Source organism: Helicoverpa zea, chromosome 27 (assembly GCF_022581195.2).
Source record: "Helicoverpa zea isolate HzStark_Cry1AcR chromosome 27, ilHelZeax1.1, whole genome shotgun sequence".
NCBI classification, from domain to species: domain Eukaryota; kingdom Metazoa; phylum Arthropoda; class Insecta; order Lepidoptera; family Noctuidae; genus Helicoverpa; species Helicoverpa zea.
In genome coordinates, this window is record NC_061478.1 from 4,871,081 (window position 1) to 4,892,440 (window position 21,360).

General features: G+C 35.4%; 2 protein-coding genes and 2 long non-coding RNA genes across 6 annotated transcripts in view; 3 read left to right on the forward strand and 1 right to left on the reverse strand.

Annotated features, from left to right (window-relative positions):
• The window catches only part of LOC124643335 (cuticlin-4), an 80,963-nt gene extending 78,718 nt beyond the window's left edge, over positions 1 to 2,245 (forward strand). For all 3 annotated transcript variants that reach the window (XM_047182274.1, XM_047182275.1, XM_047182276.1), the window contains 2 exons: positions 381 to 509; positions 1,184 to 2,245. In XM_047182274.1, the coding sequence (XP_047038230.1) occupies positions 381 to 509; positions 1,184 to 1,381 (327 nt within the window). In that variant the 3' untranslated portion in view covers positions 1,382 to 2,245. The remainder of the gene's footprint in view (positions 1 to 380; positions 510 to 1,183) is intronic.
• A 10,350-nt stretch (positions 2,246 to 12,595) lies between these two features.
• On the forward strand, positions 12,596 to 14,067 carry LOC124643408. The gene is made up of 2 exons (XR_006985937.1): positions 12,596 to 12,717; positions 13,526 to 14,067. It is a non-coding gene; the product is annotated as an uncharacterized LOC124643408 (long non-coding RNA).
• A 1,687-nt stretch (positions 14,068 to 15,754) lies between these two features.
• On the forward strand, positions 15,755 to 17,009 carry LOC124643407. The gene is made up of 2 exons (XR_006985936.1): positions 15,755 to 15,955; positions 16,662 to 17,009. It is a non-coding gene; the product is annotated as an uncharacterized LOC124643407 (long non-coding RNA).
• Positions 17,010 to 17,551: 542 nt separating this feature from the next.
• Positions 17,552 to 19,659, reverse strand: LOC124643224 (kunitz-type serine protease inhibitor conotoxin Cal9.1a-like). Its single transcript, XM_047182102.1, has 3 exons — positions 19,560 to 19,659; positions 18,286 to 18,382; positions 17,552 to 17,744 (listed from the first exon to the last, which is right to left on the reverse strand). The coding sequence occupies exons 1-3, from the start codon at positions 19,657 to 19,659 to the stop codon at positions 17,552 to 17,554; spliced, it is 390 nt and encodes a 129-aa protein (XP_047038058.1).
• Between the last annotated feature and the right edge of the window lie 1,701 nt (positions 19,660 to 21,360).

Consider the following 21,360-nt stretch of genomic DNA (forward strand, 5'->3'; position numbering starts at 1 on the left):
TCTTCGTTTAAAAGATGAAGAAGCTTAGATTATGGGATAGCTACTTTTGTCTTTATTTACTTTGGGAATCCAATGTTTTAAACGTTTTAGGAACAAAATTATCATATTAAAAAATATTCTCGGCTTCTATTTCCCGGGTCAGGCCGAAATAGCTCGAGCTAAGAAACTCTAACAATCTGTAAGAAGAAGTCAGACTCCTCGTGGGTGCAGCATGAGGGAGTGTCAGACTCTTACTGACTAAACACACCATGTCCCTTCTTCAGCCCTTGTGTACCTGGGCTGCGGTAACTCTTTCAAACAATGCCGCAGCCACGGAAATCACGAAGTCTCATTCATATTTCATCAACAGATCTATAATGATTTTCATTTGGTTTTTACAGGAGCCCTGTTCCCACAAGAGGCGAGTGCGTCGTGATGATGAAGGATCACCGGCTACTGTGGAACTCTTCAAAGGCCTGTACGTCAACGAAGCTGACTCTCCTGATAACGATGAGGTTACCAGTGAAAAGGTGAGGTTTTTGATTTGTTATAACTTCTGAAAACTGCTGTCCAGTCATGGTATGAATGTTGTAATATGATGAATAAAATGCTCAATAGCTTCATGAAGTGGTCTTGTCAAAGTTGAGAAAAGAGCATAATATTAGGAGAAATCATATTGCTACGGCATTTTGATCTCGTTAGCTATCACATCTCTCTATCACTCCGATGGACACACTCAGAGACATTTAATGGTTACATAGGCCATTCCTTAGTGCAGAATTTCTATGAGAATCTGTCACTAAGGAGTGACTTAAGTAATCATTAAATGTCTCTGAGTGCGGGGGTAAGTTTTCCCGTAGAGAACCCATTTCTTTGGGAATGCTACTTTGTACATCTCTAAAATATGTATGCAAAACTATATCAAGGGAAAGTAGATATAAATAAGGCGCTGAGCATGACCGTGAAAGTATATTATATAGGGACAACCAAAGAATTGATGGATGGATTGGGTGAAAGACTTTATGGCTGGAAAGAGTCACTTGTGAGATGACGGCAGACAGTAAAGTAGAAGAAGAAAACATGCTGCGCCGACCACAAATAAAACTAGAATATGAATAGAAGATCATGATCAAGATCATGATCATCATCATTTCTTTATATCCCAGACACATTGTATACTAATTTATAATTTTCCACCTTTCAGAAAGAAGACGAAATCTGCATATCCCAGAAAAACTTCGCTATGGGCATCTGCATAGCTGGAGTTATTCTGATGATTTGCGTCATAGCTGCCATCGCCTATATCCTCGCTAGGAGACGAAACCCCAAGACTTACTCGCGAACTGGCAGCTCTTTGTACAGTGGGCCTTACACCAACACTGGGTATTCACATACCAGTTAAATTAGTTGGTTGTTTATGCAAATGATGTACACCATTTTCTTCTAAAACTTCGAAGATTTGCACTATTTAAGAATAAGCGCTAACGACAAGTTTTGATCGGCCGATAATTGGTTTGGGCTCATAAATCAGTATGAAGATGAATGGAAGTATACACGTAACAACTATTAGATATTTGTCCGGTATCAGGACGATTAAAAACATTGTTTTTTTTCCTACTAAAGGGCCAACAGTCAGCCAACTCTTCATTCTGCTTAACTATAACGGTAATGCCGATGTGACCAATGGGCGGCAAGTATACGGCTGGTTATAGTTTGGTTATCGTTATAGTTAAATGGTGCAACTTACCCAGTGATTGAATACGCGCAATAAAAGTATTTCTTTCGCTAAAATAAAGTAAAAAGATATAAAAGATTTAAGCAGTGCTTACTTTCGAGTGTTCCCATTTGGACAATTTACAAATCAGACTATTATTTGAGAAAGAAAAGAAACAAAATAATTATGGAAATAAAAATGTTCCCTTTATTTTGAACTGCAGTGTATGTCATTTAGCTCAGTGCCATTTAAGTATTGGACATGTATGTAAAAAATATCTTTTATTTAGACATTGGTTTCAGAAACAGCGAATTTTTTAAATAATTTTAAAAGTGAAGGTGTTTAAATTTTAAGTCTTTTTTCAAAATTTATCGCCATTTTATTAAGTAAATTTCGCATATAAAGTTTAAATATTAGGATATATTTTTTTAATAAATTATTTGGAAATCGAAATGCCAATTTGATGGTGAAAATCGAATAACAGTGAGTTAATAATTTTTTCAACTTTTTTTTAAGTTGTGGCAATTTTCACAGCGAGTGAGTCATATATTAGTATTTAGTATTTTTTTTAGTTTATTTTACCACGTGTATTAAATTTACCATTACATTAAAAAAAACTGTAAAGGAGTGCATCTGTGTCAATTTAAAATATTTAATAACAAATATCAAACTCCGAAAAAACTAGCAATAATGTTAAAAAATGTGGTTTTAATACGCGATTTCGTACATTAAGTAAAAAAACTACAAAAAAGTTGAAGAAATAATATTATTTTTCGCAATTTCAAAATAAATATTATTCTGTATCTAACTTAATTTTGATTTCAACGTTTTAAAACCACATTTCCTATAATTATATTATAGTTCGGCCATTCAGAGAATGCGTTCCTGACACGTCGCGATTGAACTGACGACGTAATAACATTCATTGATTATTGATATAATAATGTTGTTTTAATGCTCCTCAATTGTTAAAACGGTAAACAACCAGCAAAAATATTTTTATCGTAACTGCAACGCCATTGCAAAGTTACGTCGTCAGTTCAATCGCGACGTGTCAGGAACGCATTCTCTGAATGGCCGAACTATAATAACGAATTTGTGATAATTCCTTTATTCGTATGCGTCGTGATTCGATATTTTATGTGAAAACAATGTAATTTAAGTAATATACTGGTTGCCTTGCATTACGTAAAGATATAGATTAAAAACAATGACAAATGGTCATTTCTTAGGGTGTTTTAAAGGCCTGTTCAACTAGATTTTAATACTTTATAAACTTTTAAAAATTATTCAAATGACTCCATTTTTTTATCCTCAGGTGTAAAATAACTACAAAATACCTAGTGGCCAAAATTAAAACGAAATAACTGAATTATTTTATTTAATAAAATAAAAACGTTATTATTTTTCTACGCTATCATCCGAATAGCGTTTTCCCAACTATGTTGGGGTCGGCTTCCAGTCTAACCGGAGGCTGCTGAGTACCAGTGTTTCTATGTTTCTATGTATAAAAATATTAATTTCTATTTCTAACAGGCCTTAATCTTTCCTGTAAAGGTGGCGGGCTAGTTCTCTTCAATGAAAATTTTATTTCACTGACTTATAAGTTAATTAAATGTGGATTTCTATAACTAATCTATCTGTTGGTGCGGTTTGAAATTGAACATAAGCTACATATAAATTACTGGACGATTTCCCGCGGTTTCACCGTCCACCGTCTCGTTTGAATTACTGCCCGTACCGGGATAAAATATAGCCTATATTACACGTGAAGAGTGTAGCTTTCCTATGGAGAAAGATTTTTTTAAATCAGTCCACTAGTGTATGAGTTTATCCATTACAAACAATTTTTTTTAATCTCTTCCTTACATTAGTATAGATGTCAAATTTCAATCTCTATCCACGGATGGATCGCTTATAGAAACTGCAGTAAATCAAAACTTAGTTAACCTAGTCGTGGATTGAAATTTTTTAAACGTAATTGGACAAGATGGATGCCATATTTTTTAAGTTATATTTAAGTTTATTTTCCACCAGTAATTCCGTCCAATCGGTGCTATTTTAATGTGTAATCTTTACTATTTTATTTTGCTTTTAATTTGCTTGTTACTGTCGCTATTGTCCATTGAAAAAAAAACAAAGATATAGAAGAAGATAGATCGGCAATGGAGTGATTTTAGTGCAGCCAAAAATTAAATACTTACATCAGTTGAGTGTTTTTTCATGTGTGAGGAAATATGTGCTGCTTTTTTCTGCTTTAAAATCAGTATTATTTTTTTCCATTTTGTATTTCCATAGTCATTTTTCAAAATATCGCGGGGCCGCTACGGGCCTCTATAGTGTCTATATTTTGGACTCAAACCACAAATAGTTACACATTGCCAATCTATCAAATAGTAGTGGAATCCTAAATCTATGGAAAAAAAAATCTGAGAAATTATTTCTGCTTTTCTAGTTACATACTTTTGTCACTAGATGGCGGTTTTTTCAATTATGTTAAACCTCAATGGACAATACCTTCTTTTATAGGTTTTTGTATGTATGTTTAGTAACAACGAATAATCGATATACGTTTCATACTTCCCCATTGTTTTTTTTTTTGTTTATTTAGTTTACTTTTCGACTAATTATTATATTAATTTGTAACTAGTTTAATGCAATGGGGATCTGGAACGATACCGACTGATAAGACAGTGTACGATTTTTTTTTTTAACAATATACTGACTTGATATGAAGTTTGGGTTTTATTTCTTTCATCATCTCCCGAGCCTTTTCCCAACTATGTTGGGGTCGGCTTCCAGTCTAACCGGATGCAGCTGAGAATCAGTGTTTTACAAGGGGCGACTGCCATTTTACGTAGGTATCTGATGATCGGTTATAATAATCCGCAGCCATGCTAAGCTCATGATGAGTTCTTCCGTGTTTCTAAAAGTACGGTACATTAAATTGTTTGTATAAAAGTGAACATTACCTATCACTGACGCAGTAAGTAGGTAACTCTATATGATTGTATTTATCTCTTTACATATAAATACTAATAGGTATATAAACACACATAGGTATTTATTTCACATATAAACACTAATAAATAGTATTTACATGTAAGTAGGTAGGTAGGTACATTATGTTTATCAGTTTTTATGGTTCCGTACTCAAAGCTCCTTACAATTTTAATATCTTTTTCACACGCTTACACCCGCTTTACGCACGTTTTTTAAGGTTCATAAGTACTAAATCCCGCACCCGGATAAACAGTAGCCTGTATGTTATTCCGATCTATAAGTTATAGGTACCTATTTTTCGTTATGCTATTTATTTTCAAGCATATAATTTACATTTTTAAATATTAAATATAAAAATAAAAAACATTTAAAAATATAAAAAATAGGTTGCCACCGATATCGGGCACAGGGTCCAAGGTACCGGTGGTTAGGGTCCCAGAGACAGAAACCTCCTCACAATACGTGCCGTATCAAGGAGTACTGCCTTCTGAATCAGTCCCTTAATCCAGCCGCCCAACGAGAGCCTCCTGAGGTGTTCGTCGAGGCTCTTGGCTATTAAACCATTGGCCGTAACGACAATCGGCACAACAACAGCCGTGTCGACACTCCACATGGCGACAACCTCGTGCGCTAAGTCGAGATACTTTATTTGTTTCTCTTTCTCAGCTTTCACAAGGTTCTCGTCATGCGGAACGGCGACATCGACTATCATCGCGCGGCGCGCTGATCGATCTATCACCACAATATCAGGCTTATTAGCTACAATAGTCCTGTCAGTGATGATAGATCGATCCCAGTACAACGTGATACGGTCCTTTTCGAGAACTGGTTCGGGCGCATACTTGTAGTACGGTACCTCAAGGTCTACAAGGTTGTATTGCAGAGCAAGCTGCTGGTGGATAATCTTGGACACTTGGTTATGTCTGTGCAAATATTCACCATTAGCCAAACGAGAACAACCAGATATAATATGTCTGATAGACTCACCCGGATGGTGACATGCCCGACATATGTCAACCGTCCCGTCTTTCACGATATATCTACGGTAGTTATTCGTAAGGATAACTTCGTCCATAATTGCACATACAAACCCTTCGGTTTCTCCAAACAAGTCACCGAAGCGTAGCCAAGATACGGACGCATTGAAGTCTACATCGGGGCCATGAAGAGCCCCGAAGAAGCGTCCGTGTAGCTGTTTGCTCTGCCATACCTCCTTGCGATCATGGGTAGTTAGTACCACAGGTCTGCGCCAGTTCTCATTTGCCAACGATAGCGGGGTGAGTCCTTTGTCCACTGCTACCATATCACGATGCATACCCACGTCGCTTTTGAGAAGATATTCTCTGAGACTGCACACCTCACGGTTGTGGAGCGTCTTTGCATTTAAAAAGCCTCGGCCTCCACATTTCCGTGGGATGTACAGTCTCATCACCGACGATCGTGGGTGATGCATTCGTTCTGCGGTCAGCAGTGTGCGGACTCTCCTATCCAAGGCATCCAATTCAGTTTGAGTCCATTTGAGTATGCCGAAGGAGTACATCAAGACTGGCATGACCCAACCATTATAGGCGCGAACCTTGTTGCCGCCTGATAAGGAACTTTTTAGGACCTTATTCAGGCGGCCAAAGAAACGCTCCCGTAATGACTGTTTCATGACAGCCACATTGATGCCTAACCCCTCCGCCATACCCAAGTATTTATATGTATCGTTTGCGGAGAGTGATCTCAGGTTTATGGAATCTGAGAGTTGGTACCTATTATTATTACTTGTTATGTCTCTACCAGACCTCGGGACTACAGAGTCCCGGATTTTTGGGAGGCGAACGTGGGGCCGAAGCCAACACGCTGAAGCCCTTTTGAGACAACTTTAATGAAATGGTGACACAAAACCGACGATTATCCCTGTATACACTATAGAAATGTACCCAAGGACAATCCCCGGTTCTGTGCTAACTATTATTATTTATTTATTTATTTATAATACTTTTTGCACAAATAGTACTATGGCGGACTTAACGCCTTAGGCGTTTTCTCCCAGTCTACCTTTGGGTGGTGGGGAAATAGCAGTGGTAGGTGCAGTTTTTAATACAATCTACATGCAAAGAAAAAAATATATATATATACAACATGTAACGTAATTAACGCACACCCTCAAACACCCTAATTAGAATATTATGTTATAATCATAATACATACACTGAATTTTTAATTTAACATGTATATGCATTGTTATTTACTAAATTAGTTATACCAATTCTTGGAGAACTTTTTGGTCATACTACTACGCACGCAAATATCGCGCCGCGCGCCGCTCGACTCGACACAACATAACGAAACTACGGAAAAAGCCGACATTACACGAAGTCTTATTACTTTGAGATACGGTCTATTTGAATTTGTTTTGACTGTACAGGGTTAATGGATTTATTCCATTCTAATACCAAAAACTAATACCACTGGTATTTGTTTCAACTCATATTTTGTTTCTATTCCGAACGGATACCACTTTTTAAATAATTTAATTTGATGTACGAACGAATACCAACAACTTGAATTTGGTACAGTCAGCGCAGTCAAACCCAATCAAAGTAAATTTTTTCAATATTTTTATGTAATCGTAATATAATGCTTAAAACTTTCCAAATTCACTTCACTCCAATATTTTTACAAAGGTTAGCATAGGTAAGAGTAGTTTTAGTGAATCATCTTGCTATTTTTTTTACCTGCGAGAAAGGGTGAGTTTGCTCTATTGTTCCAAAATTCGAAACAAACAATCAGAGTCAAGTGTGACTGGAATGTTGTGCTTTGACTCGGAGAGAAAGGAGATGGCCAAATCTTCATAGTAAAATAACCCAGAATCGACAGCAACGAAATGGGTACCAGTGGGTTCATTAGGATAGACCTTTGATGGTGCCAAAAAGTCCAGCCTGAAATCCATGGGGTATAGGAGCTATATCATATTTTCACAAAAATAGGTTATGTTGAATTTATGTTCATTTTAAAGATTATTTACATAAAGGACCATAAAAAACAAGGTATACTAACATTATACATGCGAATAGTAATATCCCCATAGTTACAGAGTTTGCCTGGTAATTAAAAGGTCTTGAGTTTGACCCCCTCCCGTTGCACTATTGACATGAACCACTCCAGATACGATTAAGTACCCTTCCTTACCTGCTTGAAGAGGTTTCCCTATTATGTGTAAACTTCTGAACTGGCAAAGATTAATTTAAAAATAAAAATTAAAAGTAAAAAAAAAACTTAGAAGTTAAAAAAAAAAACCTAGAAGTTTTTTTTTGTATTTTTAGCTTTTTATTCGCATTAGTGAAAAGTTCTCGTCAATGCGAATAATATAAGCCCAAACACGAGGTAGTTAATATTTACCATTGCCGAGTTTCCTTGACCTTCTCTATTCTCCATCATCAGGTCAGCTCTAAACCTTCACTCGTGTATAGTGCTAACAGACATACACCAGAGTGTAAAGTTTTATCTTATGCACAACTTCTAATGAACAGCAAATAGAAAAGTTATGCTTTTTACACGCTTTTTATTAGCTTCACCTGTATGTTTGTATGTTTGTAGGTTTGTTTGTAACCGACTTCTTTGGGCGCGATTTTGACCCACTTTAAACGGCCAGATTTCGTTCAAACTTTGTAGATTTATTGAGGACCGATGACAATACACTAATTTGATAAAATTATTCCATTTTTAACCGACTTCCCAAAAAGGAGGAGGTTCTCAATTCGGCCGGTGTTTTTTTTTCTATGTATTTACATCGATTACTCCGAGGTTTATAGACCGATTTACGTGATTCTTTTTTTGTTCGACGCGGAATAGCTGCCGGTTGGTCCCATAGTCATCAGGTCACGGATCTGATGATGGAAACCCTGAGAAATCGAGGGCAAACTTCGAAAGTTGTAGGCATACGTAGGGTAAAAACTTGACACTCAGGTGTATGCCTGAAAGCACTATTCAACAGTGAAGGTTTGGAGCTGACCTGATGATGGAGACCAGAGAGGGTCGAGGGAACTCGATAACTGAATATGTAAACTACCTCGTGTTTGGGCTTATATTATTTATATTGACGAGACCTTTGCAACAGTGAAGGTTTGGAGCTGATCTGATGATGGAGACCAGAGAAGGTCGAGGGAACTCGACAACTGAATATGTAAAATACCTCGTATTTGGGCTTATATTCTTTGTATCGATGAGAACTTTCGACTTATATGGATAGTGACAACTATTCGTATCACTGAAAAGCTGTAAATAAAAAACTTTTTAGTGTTTTTGGAAGTCGGTTTAATTTTTTTGAAAAAAAGTTTTTCAATTTGCAAAATATGATTTTTGTTAATTTATATAATTTTCATATATAGTCGATAAGGTAAGAAAATCAATTAAAATTTTCTATAATTTTTCTCTACAGTCGATAAGGCAGGACTCGTTGTTAATTTTTATTTCCAATAAATAATTTATTTATATATGTATACTTTAGCCGTTTTCTCTAATATTGAAAATTTTTTGTATACTAAAGACAATTTTAATTCTACAAAACAAATAATAGTTTAAAAAAATTAAAAAATTACGCTTTTATAAAAAACCAAACTAAAAAGTAGAAAATAAATAATAGTTAAAAAAAAAAACTAAAAAACACGCTTTTTATAGAAAACCGAACTAAAAAACAGAAAATAAATTTTAATGAATTTAAATTAAGAAAATAGTGTTAAAAATTTCAATGAATATAAATTAATAATAGTGTGAATAAAAAAAAAATATTTTATTTAAAAAAAAGCGTGGGGTGCTTTTTAAGATACCTATTCTCGAAATGATAATCACTCTACTCATATCTGTCAATAAAATATTTATAACTATTGACACGATGCACCCCACGCTTTTTTTTAAATATTTTTTTTTATTCACACTATTATAAATTTATATTCATTGCAATTTTTAACACTATTTTCTTAATTTAAATTATTAATAATAATTTATTTATTAATTTATTAATAATAATTTATTAATAATAATTTTTAGTTCGGTTTTCTATAAAAAGCGTGTTTTTTAGTTTTTTTTTTAACTATTATTTATTTAGTACTAAAATCTTCATCGAAAAAACCTTGTAAAAAGAGAACCCCATGGTTTTTAGATGATATGAAATACTTTTTGTAATCTACACATTATACTGAATCCAACCATACATATGAAGTTTCTGTCGACTCTGGGTTTTTTTTTGGCCATCTCCTTTTATCTACATAAATTCCTCAGTACATTTCCGTGCGGTGGCGGTGGCGTATTGGTATCACAGTGACAGTGATTTTTATTTATTAAGTGTGTTCAGACTTCTTGGTCGTTTCCTCATTTCTTTATTTTTAATTTTTCCTGCCATGACGGGTCTCGCTTTTGTTTTCACTTCTCTTTGAAAAAGTCAAATATTGGTATCGCCCGCGGTTCGTCGCGCGATAAAAATAAAAAAAAAACCATAAAAGCCCGCGAGAAAGTGTCCCGCTGGCCGGCCGGCATTCGAGTGCCCCGTCGTTATTGGTGATCTCTTTAAATTAGTTTGCTTAAATACTATTAGGACAAACCTATTATAATACATTCAAAACCATTTATTTGGTACTTGACCCCATATCTCCATGATTTTCGGTAATTTATTGTGGAATTGATTTTATATTGTTTGGTGACTACATTTTGGTGACAAATCTACTATTTTGAGGTCAAACCCTATTATTAAAGAAACACAAAATGAATTAAATTGGTGACAGCTTAAATCATACCCTTTTATAATTCTTAGATTATAAGTGAATTATTCATATATGACATTTTTGCAAAAAAAAATTGCTGATTCATTGCTATATAGGTGAAGAATGACTGATTTGATTAAACAAAACGTTGATTTTCTGTGAAATTTTACAATTGTTTAGGTAAGGTTAGAATTCATTGCAAAAAAAATTGCTGATTCATTGCTATGTAAGTGATGAATGACTGATTTGATTATACAAAAAGTTGATTTTCTGTGATATTTTACAATTGTTAGATAAAAAGTGATTTATTTTTGTTAAAAATTTACCTGACATAGTTATTATGAGATAGGTAGACGTGAATAATTACGTACCTATCTAATAATAACTATGTCAGATAAATTTCAATATAAATTAAGAGTTAATTTTTTGAGATATTTTGTAATTTTTAGATTGTAAGTAAATTCTTCCTGTTTGATGGTTTTGCAAAAAAAAAATATTATACAGGTATAGAGAGGAACTAAAATTATATTAAAGTTGATTATTTAAGTGATATTTTATCATTGAACAAGACGTTTGCTAACAAAATTTGTTTTTTTTTGGAGTTATCTGTTTTTTTTTTTCAATTAAAGGTCTTATATTTACATACAAAGCATTTTTACTGACTGTACCTTATATCTTTGAACTTGTTTTGGTATTAGTTTAAACAATGGTATCCGTTCGGAATAGAAACAAAATATGAGTTGAAACAAATACCAGTGGTATTAGTTTTTGGTATTAGAATGGAATAAATCGGTTAATGTGACAATAGTTTCCGTAGATTTAATTATTTTTGGGATAAAAAATTACCTATATTAAAAATGATATAAATCGATTCAGTAAACGATTCTGAACAAACTAATTTCAGGATGTGCGTTAATTATATAAGTTACATGTTGTATATATATAGAATATATGGACAATAATACATAAAATATATACATACATACATATTACATTTGCCATGAGAGACAAAGGAATAAAAAAAGAATAGAAAAAAAGCTATGGTAGCGATTCTGCCAATTTCTTGTGAATGTGGTCGCGTAGTTTCTTTTTAAAGGAATATCGACTGTTAACCATCCTGATTTCCAGAGGAAGCTCATTCCAGAGAAGAATGAATTTAACGAAAAAGGAAGAATGAATGATGTCTGAACGGTGAGTAGGGCAGTGCAGAAGACGATTATTTGAAGAACGAAGATTTTTGGAATGTTGAGAACACATATATTGGAAGTGAGGAGTTAAATAAGAAGGTGAAGTGGGAGAATGTAGAATAGAGAAAAGAGTAGTTAATGCCCTCATCACACGTCGTTGTCTTATCGGTAGCTATTTAAGTTGCGCTCGATACGCTGACACGTGATCGTACTTGCGGAGATTAAAAACGAATCGAATGCAATTGTTGAGAAGCCGGTCCAGTTTATTGAGCAGATCTGCATTCAGGTCGTAGTAGCAAACATCACCATAGTCGATTATTGGAAAGATTAAGGTTTGCATAAGCGTCTCCTTAACCTTGAACGGGAGAAAATTTTTCAAGCGATAGAGGAACCGTAGCGTGCAAGTAACTTTCTGACTGACAGCTGCAACCTGTGATTGCCAATTTAGCGTAGAGTCAATGTGTAGGCCAAGATTTTTCACAGTGCAGCTGTACGGAATGAGGATACCATTAAAAACTAAAGGTGGTAAGCCAAGACCATCAACCCTGCTCATAGCTCTCGAGCCCCCAATGATAATAGCTTGACACTTAGTAGGGTTAACCTCCACCCCAAACCTGTCAGACCAATTCTTCACCACTTTCAAATCTGCATTAATTTTGTCAAGCGTATAAGTCAAGTCAATGGCCTTGGTGTGTCGATGAAGCTGCAAGTCGTCGGCATAGATTATTATTACCTACCTATTATTGCCAAGTTTCTGATTTATAATATGATTTAGATTTTAGCTGTTTTGTTATAACATCGAATAAATAGAAGCTCAATAGGTAATAGTTTTCGGTACTTAATTATGTGAAGAGGTCAAAATAATAGTAGGTAACCCTAAGGTCTGCTTTTTCTTTGAAACTCCCTGCATATCTATATTATTTATTACTTAATTAATGATATGAGCTTCGTTATTAATTACTTACTTCACAGACACAGTCTATTATTATTCAGTTATCAAGTAGAGCAGTCGTCTCGCAATACAAAATGAAACGCATAATAATATTATCGGCCTGGGCAGTATTGTTATACATTTTATTCATCAATATGGGTAAGTGAATCTTTTATCAAAAAAATATTCGATAGTTAAGTACTTTTTTAGGGTTCCGTGCCCTAAGGATAAAACGGGACCCTATTGTTTTCGCTCCTCTGTCCGTCAGTCAGTCTGTCAACAGGCTGTATCTCATGAACCGTGATAGTTAGAGAGCTGAAATTTTCACAGTATTTTTGTTGCCGCTATAACAACAAATACTTGAATAAAGTAAATCTTTTGGGGGGCTCCCATACAACAAAGGACCATATCACTCACCCTTCACCACTATATCAATCAGGCTAAATACATTACATTTTATCAGACCAGCTTCTTCCCACGGTTTCACCCACGTCCCGGGGAAACTTCTTCTCATATATAAAACTAGCTGGTGCCCGCGACTTCGTCTGCGCAGGTTTAGTATTTCGAACAATATGTTTACAAATTGAAGCCTATGTGTTATTCTGATGTATAAGCTATATTATTGTAAAGTTTCATTAAAATCCATTCAGTAGTTTTTGCGTGAAAGAGTAACAAACATCCATACATCCATACATACAAACTTTCGCGTTTATAATATTAGTAGGATATAGCCTACTAGTTTCCGCTCGCGGCTTCGCCCGCGTAGAATTCGGTTATATCGCGTTTCCAAGAGAATTCTTCAAATGTGTATGTTCATGTTCTTTCTCAAGGTCTATTTCTGTACCAAATTTTATTAAAATCAGTTCAATGGTTTAGATGTGAAAGCGTAACAGACGGACAGACAGAGTTACTTTCGCATTTATAACATTAGTAGGGTTTTTACTTAAGTATATTATTTTTTTTACAGTGAACGGGCAGGATTTAATGTCATCAAAAAGGATGATGAAACTTTATCACTTAAACCGTACCCGGATTAATACTTATTAGAGCACGGAGTCACAAGCGATTCATACTTTCATCATCATCATATCAGTTTATCACATTAATTATTTTTCACGTCAGCACGGCATTCAAACTTGGCTGCAAAACAGCACTTTTCGAACGTCAGAAATTTACAAAAGACAACTCCCAAAACGCCCACCCTTCACCACTTCCTATGTGTTTTTGCTGGGAAGAAGAAGTAGCGCAACAAACTCCTCTTTTGTAGTGATCGATATTATTAGTCTTTATCTTTATATTAGCTTTCGCCCGCATGGTGTGTTGACCGGGATAAAAAGCCTGTATGTTAAACCATGGAATCACCTACCTATATATAAAATTTCAACTAATTAGGTCCAGCCGTTTTTGCGTGAAAGAATAATAAAAATACATCCATACATTATCAAAAACTCACATTCGATAAGTTTATAACGATATATTTTCATATCTTAAAATAAAACAAGATAGAAATACTGTTTTTTATTTACATCCGGTACCTGATCATCTTGAGGAAACCTGGACTTGAAAGTCTGAAATTGCCAATACACCTTGAGCAAGCGTGTTGATTAACGCTCACTCCTTAGGTATCTGTATGAAATGAGGCCGCAGCCCAGCAGTCGTTGCCTAGCCTTTTCCCAACTATGATGGGGTCGGCTTCCATCGCAAGTGCGGCTGCGGAGCACGAGGTCTCGGGTTCGATTTCCGAGTCGGGCCGAAATCGCTTTGTGGGTTTTAGAAGACTTTCACAAAGAAACCCGGAGCCTGGAAGTTGGTGATTGATACCTACACCCGTGCATTGGAGGTCCTCCGCCTGATCTCTCTCCGGTCGTGTCGGATTGCCATCCCATCAGGCTATGAGAGTAAAGGAATAGTGAGTGCACCTGTGTCTGCGCAAATGCTTGTACACTATGTCATCATATCCTACTTATATTATAAACTAGCTTCTGCCCGCGACTTCGTACGCGGATAAAGTCCCTTATGCCAGCGACTACGGGGTCAGCAAAATCAAAGATCTGAACCGTCTGATATTGAATTTTAAGGGCCCGTTGACTTGAAAACAACGGAATACGCATAGCCATTAGAAACGTTCCATATATTTAATTTTTGTACTTCAACGGCAAAAGCACAGCAGACTAAACTAAACGCTGAGAACTGAAAAAGATGTGACCATAGGAATAAAAGTAGTGATTCTAATTAGTCCGCATTTAAGTTGTGTGTGGCAAAAATATTACACTTATTAATACGTTAAAAAACATTAAATGTTACTGAGATAACAAAGTCGTGATGACTTAGTGTAAGTCGTGGTGGTTTAGTGGGTAGAGAACCAATCTCTCAAGTATGAGCGTACGTCTTTGATTCCAGGTCTGGCAAGTACCTGCCAATGCAACTTTTCTAAGTTCGTATGTAGTTTCTACGTATAAACTGTAGGTTCCGGCTGTCATTGAACATTCTTGGCAGTCGTTATGGGTAGTCAGATGCCAGTAAGTCTGACCAGTTTTACCAAGGGGTATTGGGTTGAGCGGGTAACTGGGTTGTGGAGCTCAGATAGGCAGTCGCTCCTTGTAAAACACTGGTACTCAGTTGCATCGTGACTGGAAGTCGACTCTAACATAATTGGGACAAAGGCTCTTGAGATAATAACGACAATAATAATGAGATATAAGCACCGCAGGATATCTGAGGCTGATGACGGGGAGAAATCATTGAAATCCGTTCAGTAGTTCCGAAGATTAGCGTGTACAAACAAACAGACATACAGACATACAGACATACAGACAGAATTTTTTTTTGGATTCGTGCTCCATTACTGTTTCTAAACCCCACCCAATTATTATTTTTTAAATATATTCAATGTACAGACACAGTTTTTTTACAGATTTATTATATGTATAGATGTGAAAGTTTGTGAGAATGTATGGATGTATGTTTGTTATTCAATCACGCAAAAACGGCTGGACCGATTTGATTGAAATTTGGTATGTAGACAGGTGATACCCTGGATTAACACATAGGCTACTTTTTATCTCCACACCACGCGGGCGAAGCCGCTGGCGGAAGCTAATTTATTATATGTGGATAAAGGTTTAAATAAAAAAAAACAATCAGAGACAGGTTCAAATCACAGTCTATCTTTTCTATAAAACCAGAAGTATAATATTTCACAAACGGTTTTAAATTCCACTTGCATCTGCAAAATGCATTTTTATCGCAATATTTATAATCAATGCAATGCAATGTAAAGCTGCATTAAGTATATTATTACTTGTGTTAATCACACGTGTCTATTGAAACAAAATGAAACGCATATTAATTTTATTAGTATGGGGGGCGTTTTTCTATATCTTATTTGCAAACATGGGTAAGTCATTTTGCCTTTCTTAAATAAAATATTGTAAATAGAATCTATAAACCGATTGTGATGAGATACTTAATATTATGGTGATAGATCTACCTATGTAGGAAATAAAAATTTTACAAGCTTTTATTTAACTTGCAATGTATGTATGTATGTATGTAACTACGTGTGTTCGGGGGGAATTTTACAACTCAATTTTAAGGCACTTGCCCTCAACTGTTTTAAAAGTCACAACAAATGTTTTAAAAGCTTGTCGCGATTTTACTAAGAAAGTAAATACGAGTACTTAAATCTCGCGACAAGCTTTTAAAATGTAGGTATAAATTGTGTCAAATATGTTAAATTTGAAATATCGTTATAAGTTGACAGTAAAAGTTTATTATTTTCTTTTTAGTGCATTTAAATAAAAGCTTGTTTTTAAAGATTTTTTTTTACATCAATTTTTTCATTTATTCACAGGTAGGTTATTAATAAGTATTTAAATAACGTTTTTCACAAATGCTGCTTAAAATAAAAGTTCGATTAAATAAGGTACCTATTGTTATTGTATTTAACTATTTACATAGATTTTTAACTAACATACATTTACCTAATTCTAAAATGAGTTAATTTTTCAAATAAAAAAAAACTTGTAAAAGTTCTTATTTACTTAAATTCCTAGCCAATTGAAATACTGTACCTATTTTATTTCCTTGTTTTTTTTTTTCAGTGAACGGGAGTCGCATCATGTCGGCTTCGAGGCTCAGAAAACTTTACAACAACACAAAAAATGCACAGTGACACATTTAAAGGAGTCCTCCAAATGATATACCTATATGAAAACGCCATAATTAATTTCTTATTATTCTTCTTTCATTCACTTCTTCTCCATCTTCGTTTCAAGTTATAAAAAAAAATTGAATGTCTAAAATTCTTATTTTTCTTTCATATTATTTTTATGTGTAATCCTGTATCATGTCATGAAATTATACTAAACATATTATGCACATTCATTCAAAAGTAACAATATAAAGCAGATATTATATCATGTGTACCAGTAAAAAAATATATTTATTTACATTTATATTTTTAATAATAATCAAGTCATCAGGTCACCCGAAGTAACGCAAAATAACAAGTACCTAGGTATACAAAAGTAGTTTCTTTAACAATTATTTAATATTCTCCTTAATTTATTTCAGAGCATATTTTGTAAACATTTAATGAAAAATACAAATAACATTAATCAATTAATTAATATATAAGATTAACGGTCACTTAAACCACTTAACTATAACGATAACCGAACCATTTTCAGTTGTCAAATCGACCGATGATGATGATGTCGAATCGGATTTGACCGATGGGCGCCAACTATATAGCTGGTTATAGTTATAAGGTACAGGGCTGCGGGATTGTTTGAAAGAGTTACCGCGGCCCTGGTACATAAAAGGCCTACGACGGAACACGACGGTTTTTAGTCAGTAAGAGTCTGACACTTCCTCACCGCTGCTAACCCACAGCGATAGGGCTCATTTGATGATTTCTGACGTCGTTAAAAAAAAGGGTGCAACTGGATCTTACAATATTTTTAGGTAACAGTTGCTATTGCTACTCAAATTATTCGGCTGTCCAATCAATCGAATCATTATATCTATACTTTATAAAGTTGGTCACTCTGGCTAAGAAATATCTAAATGGTGTATAGCAAGCTCGCCAGCACGCGGCACTGGAGTCGAACCTGTTACCGTTGCCACCGCAACCTTCGTAGATAAACATTTCGCAATTCGTCGTGTTTACATTGTAGCCGAAACTGTGGAAGAAAATATAGGGTAAGTATTAAAAACAAACGATGGAAACAGGAGGGTAGACACAGCCTATAGCAGGTAATATTTTAAAGAAGTAATATCTGTGTGTTGATGACGTTGTAGGTAAGGGGTAAGGGGTACTCCTCAAAGAAAGTCAGCAAGACCTAGTGGGCAACACCCTGCCGGGGTTACGGGATTGTTTGCGCGAGTTACCGCGGCCCTGGTACATAGAGGGCATAAGAAGGAACATGGTGGGTTGTAGTCAGTGAGAGTCATACATACACTTCCTCACGCTGCACCCACAGCGGGATTATCTGATCCCAGGAAAACTCAAACGAAAGGGTAAAGTCATTATCTACTGAACCGATTTTAAAACTCTTTCACAAACTTCTTACTTTCTTTTAAACTCTCTCAGATTTTATCAACAAAAAACTATGCATTTGGGAGTGCCATATACTGTATTTTATCCGGATTCTTTCAGCACCCTGAGAATTTTGTATGCAAATAAAAATGCAAATGCAAATTAGTAGAGATTTAGGTACTTACTAAACTGCAGTGTCACCGTTGCTGTCGCTGACGCTCTCAGATTCACAAATCCCTTCATCAATTGGTATGTTACATATGTCTTCAGCTAATTCTAAGTCTGAAATTATATTAAATGATTAAAAAAGTCTCGGAGGAGCTCATGATTAAGTGATGATGATGTCCTCCTAGCCAATTATCGGCAACGGCGACTGTTCTCATGTAAGGAGATTAGCCAACTGCGCAGGACATATTATAGTGCACAAGCATTTGAGCAAACACAGGTGCGCTCACTAGGTATTCCTTCACTCTCATAGCCCGATGGGACGACAATCCGACACGACCGGCGAGAGATCAGGCCAGGGGCCCGATTCTCCTAAGTTAATAATGTCAAAATCGAATAGAAAACGAATCGCAATATGATCGCAATAGCAGTTTTAACCATATCGGGCATTCTGCTACTAATAAAAGACCAATCGTATTCGATTGACATTTGATTGGTGTGCGATTGGTCTGCTATTTTGGTGATTTTGGTCTATACGGTAGTTTGCTGTACAATCATTTTGCAATCGTAAATCATTTGCAGACAAAACGATTCATTATTGAATGACAGAAAAGGATAAAAACGTTTATTTCAAAGAAAAAATAGCGGAATGCCACATACGCTTCAATCGTAATCGAGTCGGGATTGGATATCAGTCGAATCGAGTCGAACGTGAATCGTATGGCGCTTAAGTAAAATTAGGAGAATCGGGCCCCAGGACCGACATTTACGTGCTCTCCGATGCACGGGTAAGTAGTCGAGTAGTCATAGAGTTAAGCAACGCTTGGCGTGGTCGATTGACATCTTGTCATGATGATTTACTCCGTGTTTCAGAAGGCACGTTAAATGGGTGGGTCCCGCTATTGCCATAATTTTCCTAACTTTATTGCAGTTTGACAACTGCTGAGTCGCAGTAGGTACTTTACATGGAGCGACTGCCTGTCTAACATACATAACCCAGTTAGCCTCGCAGCACCGTAACCTTTGATAAAATTAGTTGTAAGACTTTATGGCTTCTGACTACCCATTACAAGATGACGCCAAATGTGACCTCCTCAGTTTACGTGGGCAACCCGATACTTCTTTTTATTTCACAGTGTCTACTTACATCTCTTTTATTCTTACTCTCCCACAGCGGGAAAGCCGGAAAAGCATTTTTTTAAATAAACTTGATTGTTCTACCTCTATTTTTCTTCTCTATTACTCTGTACATAATAAGCTGTTAAATAAATAAAACAAATTTATAAAAACTTACCCATTGGTACTAATTCTTCCGTCGACTGATCATCACTTCTGCATATCGATAACATTAAAACCGAAAATGTTGCCAAAAAAATATAATTAAAAACAGCCATTTTGGCACATTATTAAACAGCACATTTTATTTTTATTCTCTTATTTGTTTTTATGTTATATTTTTAATAATAATTAATTGTTTAATTGAACTGATTAAATTAGGTGTAGTCGGCCAGTAAGTCTGAATGAAGGTGCAGTCACGGCTATCGTTAGATTTTTTCTAAGGCCTTCACAATCTTAAACATAGGTACAGTATGATGCTAAAATTATCAACATTTTATCAAATCAAAATACATTTATTCTCAGGCTGCATTTTCCCATAGATATATATTCTTTAAAAACTAACATAAATAACATTATATTATTCAAAAATGTTAGTATATAAAAACTCAAATTAACATAAATGTTAGCCCACTCCACTCCACTATGCACTATGTCACTGTGCGATCCTGTGGCACTTGTCCATTTTATGAAATGCGGAACTAACTGTATGTGTTTGGTGCTTTCAGACCAAAACTACTGAAGCCATTAAAGTGTTACATTATGTCTACAGCCCGAATCTTACTTTATCTTGAATCTTTGAAGTAGCCTTGGAGTTTTGAGAAACGCCAAGGCTACTTTTTACTCAATTGTGGGAAGTGGGTCTCCTGGGACGTGGATAAAACTGGAAACGAATACTTGGGTATAATTTTCAAATGAGTATATTTTTCTTTTAATTTCTTTATAGACGGCACAGCACCTCTTCTTCTATAGCATAGATATGACGATGACTCATCTAGCAGCCAACTAGAAAAGTTACATTGATACTCTCCTGACCTTGAATCGAACCAACACACTTGTGCAAAGCGTCGACTTCCCATGCAGCCCATGCAGGTATGAGTGTGCGTTTGATTCCAGGTCAGGCAAGTGTGACGGGAAACGTCTCGAGGCAACAGCTGGACTATGAAATTTTAAATCACCAACTCGCATTGAGCAAGCGTGGTGATTAACGCTCCATCCTTCTCCGTGTGAGAGGAGGTCGCAGCCCAGCAGTGGGACCATAAAAAGGCTGATGATGATGAATTTTTAAAATCACAATGCAATTACATTCTGCGGAAATTGATACAACCAATAGGAAAAATTAAACGACTATTTTCGAAACAACCTGTACACAATGTTATCGCGTTCTTTGTAACTACTTTTCTATTTATTTTTACTCATTGATTAAGGCGTTAAATTCACACGCACTGTAAACTTCGATTTATTGATATAGGTACTGATCATGATCTAAGTATTGTAGCCTGAGAAAGGAGAAGGTTATAGATCTGCGTTCTATGTGGGCGATTTCGTTGCGAACACGAAGCGATTATAAAATGATGAAATAACAGGTTGAAATTGTTGGCAATTGATAGCTACCATGTTAACAAACTTAATAAATTTTCGTCTTTTGCTCCTTCTTCGTGAAACTCCTTTAAAAATCGAAAATTGCAAAAAAAAAACAAGTGTTAGTTCATTTTTAAACTCATTTATTTTGTAGTACTTAACTAAGAACATTAAATAAACAATAAATTAATCTATAAATTACCATTCATCTTCATAATAATTTATGAGCCCAAAAAACTATCGGCCGACTAATTCTGCATTGTGTGGTTAGATCTTAATCCTTATGCCTATTTGTATATATCTACCCACTTTGCCCCGTCAAAGTCGGTCAAAGCATACTGCACTAAGTTAACAAGTTGGTTGAAAGTAGACTGTGTAGGGTTACAAGTCGTCATACA